This window comes from Penaeus vannamei, chromosome 13 (genome assembly GCF_042767895.1).
Source record: "Penaeus vannamei isolate JL-2024 chromosome 13, ASM4276789v1, whole genome shotgun sequence".
In the NCBI taxonomy this organism is placed as follows: domain Eukaryota; kingdom Metazoa; phylum Arthropoda; class Malacostraca; order Decapoda; family Penaeidae; genus Penaeus; species Penaeus vannamei.
The window spans coordinates 44,310,054-44,315,053 of record NC_091561.1 but is presented as its reverse complement, the minus strand read 5'-3'; the positions used below and the strand labels follow the sequence as shown (position 1 = coordinate 44,315,053).

Sequence of the window (5,000 nt, the reverse complement as noted above, 5' to 3'; positions counted from 1 at the left end):
CACTATTCTTATATAATATGAATAATGATCATGATAATAATGATAACAATAATAATAATGATAATAACAATAAAGATGATATTGATAGTAATAAAAATAATAATAACTAAATAATATAATAGTAATAACAATAATAATAAGATATTAAGGCTTATTTTATGTATCAGAATATGAATATTTTCCCGGCTTTATCTATCATAATATTAAGGCTTATTAAGATATCAAAACTTTATTAAATCTGTCAAAATAGGAATCTTTGACTGGCTTTAACTACGTGCATATCATTACCTTTTTGACTTTGTTTACTTTGTCGTTCAGAATATTAAACTTTCCATCACAAAAAAATACTTTACTTTATCGATCAAAATGAAGATATTTATCTATCAGCATATCATTTCTTTCCTTACTTTATCTATCGAAATAAGAACCTCCAAGCTTTATCTATCAGAATAAGAACAATTTCCTAAACTTATCTATCAGAATAAGAACAATTTCCTAAACTTATCTATCAGAATAAGAACATTTTCCTAACTTTATCTAAAGGATTAAGAACTTCCAAGCCTTATCTATTTGAATAAGAAATATTCCTTAATTTATTTATCAGAATGAGAACATTTTCCTAACTTTATCTATGAAAATGAGAACATATTCCTCACATTATCTATCAAATTAAGAACATTTTCCTGTTTTTTTCATTATCAGAATAAGAAGAATTTCCTAACTTTATCTATCTAAATGAGAACATTTTCCTCACATTATCTATCAAAATAAAAACATTTTCCTGTTTTTTTATTTCATTATCAGAATAAGAACATTTTCCTAACATTATCGATCAAAATGAGAACATATTCCTCACATTATCTATGAAAATAAAAACATTTTTCTGTTTTTTTTTTCATTATCAGAATAAGAACAATTTCCTAAATTTATCTATAAGAATAAGAACTTCCAAACCTTATCTATTTGAATAAGAACATTTTCCTAAATTTATTTATCAGAATGAGAACATCTTCCCTAACTTTATCTATCAAAATGAGAACATATTCCTCACATTATCTATCAAATTAAGAACATTTTCCTTTTTTTATTATCGGAATAAGAACATTTTCCTAACATTATTTATCAAAATGAGAACATATTCCTCATATTATCTATGAAAATAAAAACATTTTCCTGTTTTTTTCATTATCAGAATAAGAACAATTTCCTAAATTTATCTATAAGAATAAGAACTTCCAAACCTTATCTATTCGAATAAGAACATTTTCCTAAATTTATTTATCAGAATGAGAACATCTTCCCAAAATTATCTATCAGATTAAGAACATATTCCTCACATTATCTATCAAATTAAGAACATTTTCCTGTTTTTTTATTTTATTATCAGAATAAGAACATCTCAAAATTATCTATCAGAATAAGAACATATTCCTCAACTTATCTATCAAAATAAAAACATTTTTCTGTTTTTATTATCAGAATGAGAACATCTTCCCAACATTATCTATCAGAATAAGAACATTATCTATGAAAATAAAAACATTTTTCTGTTTTTTTCCCCCCATAGCATTGAGCGAAGATGCCGGGTCGCTGCCGAGGTTCGTCGAGAAAGTCCCCAATATCACCGTGACGGTCGGACGCGATGCTCTCCTCCCATGCACCGTCGAGCAACTGAAGAGTTATAAGGTGAGCTGGCGTTTATGAACCCTTGGAGGAGGTTAGGCTGATTCTGTTTTGTTTTTTGTTTCGTTTATTCGCGGTGTGGGATTCGATGCTGTAATATAAGGTGTTGGATTAATGTGAGTGTTATTTTGGTGTGTTTTTTTTTGTTTTTTTTTCTTAAATATGTTTTGTGTTATGGCTTTTGTGGTATTTTTTTTAGTGCTTAAAATGTGTACAGTTATATTTTATGATGAACGTATAGTCGTATTTATAGATGTAATTATAAATACATACATAAATATATGCATGTATACATAAGCAAACACACACACACACACACACACGTATACACACATATATATGACTTTATCTGTGAGATTACGTGTACGCCCTCTAAGCTATAATACGCACACATATATACGCCCATGTACGCATATGTATACGCCCACGTACGCACATATACACGCCCATATACGCACATATACACGCCCATATACTCATACATACAAGCCCATATACGCATACATACATACGCCCATATACGCATACATACACGCCCATGTACTCATACACATACGTCCATATACACGCCCATGTACGCACATATACACGCCCATATACTCACACATACACACACACACACACCAACACACACACACACACACACACACACACACACACACACACACACACACACACACACACAAACACACACACGTATACACACATATGTATGACTTTATCTGTGAGATTACGTGTACGCCCTCTCAGCAACTATAACACGCACACATATATACGCCCATGTTCGCATATGTAATACGCCCACGTACGATAACATACACGCCCATATACGCACATATACACACCCATGTACGCACATATACACGCCCACGTACGCACATATACACGCCTATATACTTATACATACACGCCCACGTACGCACATGTACACGCCCATATACTCATACATACACGCCCATATACTCATACATACACGCCCATATACTCATACATACACGCCCATATACTCATACATACACGCCCATATACGCATATACACATACGCCCATATACGCATACACACACACGCCCATACACGCCCATATACGCATACATACACGCCCATACACGCACATACACATACGCCCATATACGCATACACACATACGCCCATATACGCATAATACACATACGCCCATACACGCACATACACATACGCCCACACACGCACCCCCCCCATCTCACGCCCGAGCAATAACGGCCGAGCAACAGGTAATCCCGCCCATCTCGCAGTCGCTGTAACAGTTCCCGGATGATTTGCTGATGCTGTTGAACGCTGAGCGGACAAGCGGGCAGCTGCTGAGCCGATCTGGGATGCGGAGAATAAATTAAATCGGAGCGGCGTCATCTGGTCGTCGTCTCCGCGTTTGGGCTGAGCAGCAGATTTGGGGGGGAAGAGGTAAGGGGGTAGGGGGAGGTGGGAAGGGGGAAGGGGTGGGTGAGAAGGGGGAGGGAGGAGTTGGGGGAGGGTATGGGTGGGAGGTGGAATGGGGGTAAGGGGAAAGGGGAGGTTGGGTGGGGGGAATATGGGTGGGGGGTTGTGAGAAGGGGAGGGGGTGAGGGGAGTGGGGAGAGGATGGGGTGGGAAGAGGATGGGGTGGGAGAGGATAGGGTAGGGGGAGGGTAAGGACACGGATGCATACAGACATAAAGATACACACATGCAGACTCACTCATATATACACGCACACACACACAATCACACAAACAATAACACACACACACACGCACACACACACACACGTATACACACACACAGACACTCACATACATACACACACACAATTATAAACGTATATATAAACCTACCTATCTATCAATCTATCTATATAAATATTCATATACCCATATAAATAAATATAAATAGATATTATAAGTATATTAATACAGAGAAAGTTGAGAGATATATCCACGAATCTATAGATATATAAATACACTCAGACACAGAATAAAAAAAAAGATATATATAAATAGATATTTTAAGTATATTGATACAGATAAAGTTGAGAGATATATCCACGAATCTATAGATATATAAATACACTCAGAAACAGAATCAGAAAAAAGATACGAACACAGATAAATTTTTTTCCCTTTCCGAGATAGACAGATCCATCAAGATACTCATTGGGCTCCTCTCTCCCTCCCTTTCACGCGAGTCACACACAAAAAGTGAGAAAAAAGAGAAAGAAGAAGAAGAAAAAAGAGATATTAAAAGAAATAATGGAAAAAAATGTGTGACCTCCTGTCGGCAATATCTCCGGGACAAGATAGCGATCGAGAGGAAGGGAAAAGTGGGGGAGGGGTAGGGGAAGAGGAGGTAAGGGAGGGTGGAGGGGGGAAAGGGAGAAGAGGAAGGAGGGGAAAGGAAGGAGGAGGAGGAAGGGGAGGGAGATAGGTGAAAGGGAAAAGAGGAAAGATGGAGGAAGGAGGTAGGGGAGAGGGGAAAGATGAAGATAGAAGGAAGGAGAGGGGGAGATATAGGGAAGGAGGGAAAGGGATGGGGAGGGAGAGGTGGGAAGGAGGGGAGGGGGAAAGGAAGATAGAAGAGGAAGAGTAAGGAGGAGAAGAAGAGGGAGAGATAGTGGAAAACCAAGGAAGGGGAGAAATAAACAGAGGAGGAAGGAAAGGAGAAGAAAGGGGGGGGGGCAGGGGGGTTGATGGGGAAGAAGGGGAGATAGAGGGTGAAGGAGAAGGAGGAAGGGAGAGAGGGAGAGGGAGAGGTGGAAGGGGAGAGAGGATGAAGGAGAGAGGAAGAGGGGAGAAGGTGAAGGAGATAGAAGATGAAGGGAAAGAGAGGGAAGGGAGAAAGGGGGGAAAGGGAGAGAGGGTGAAGGAGAGAGAGGGAGGAAGGGGGAGAGAGAGGGGACAGGGGAGAAGGGGGAAGGGGAGAGAGAGGGTGGAGGAGACAGAGGATGAAGGAGATAGAGGGTGAAGGAGAGAGAGAGAGGAGGAGGGGAAAGGAGAGAGAGGGTGAAGGAGATAGAGGAGGAAGGAGAGAGAGGAAAGGAGAGAGAAGGGAAAGGAGAGAGACGGAGACAGAAGGGGAAGGAAAAGAGGAGGAAGGAGAGAGATGGAGAGGGAGAAGGGGGGAAAGAGGGGAGGGGGGTTGATCGGGGGGGGGGGGGGAGAGGGGATGAGATAGAGGGGCATTGCACCTAATATCCGCCATCATTGTGCGTCCAAGACTCTCCTGCCACGCGGACTGCACAAGACATGGCTTATTTCCGGTTCGCGAAAGAGAGAGAGAGAGAGAGAGAAGGAAGGAGGGGAGAGGG

The 5,000-nt window shown here is 39.8% G+C and overlaps 1 protein-coding gene across 1 annotated transcript in view; it reads left to right on the top strand.

Moving 5' to 3' along the window:
• Positions 1 to 5,000, top strand: part of LOC113815369 (lachesin) — a 52,827-nt gene that overhangs the window by 24,285 nt on the left and 23,542 nt on the right. The window contains exon 2 of the mRNA XM_070128628.1: positions 1,480 to 1,686. Within this exon, the coding sequence (XP_069984729.1) occupies positions 1,480 to 1,686 (207 nt within the window). The remainder of the gene's footprint in view (positions 1 to 1,479; positions 1,687 to 5,000) is intronic.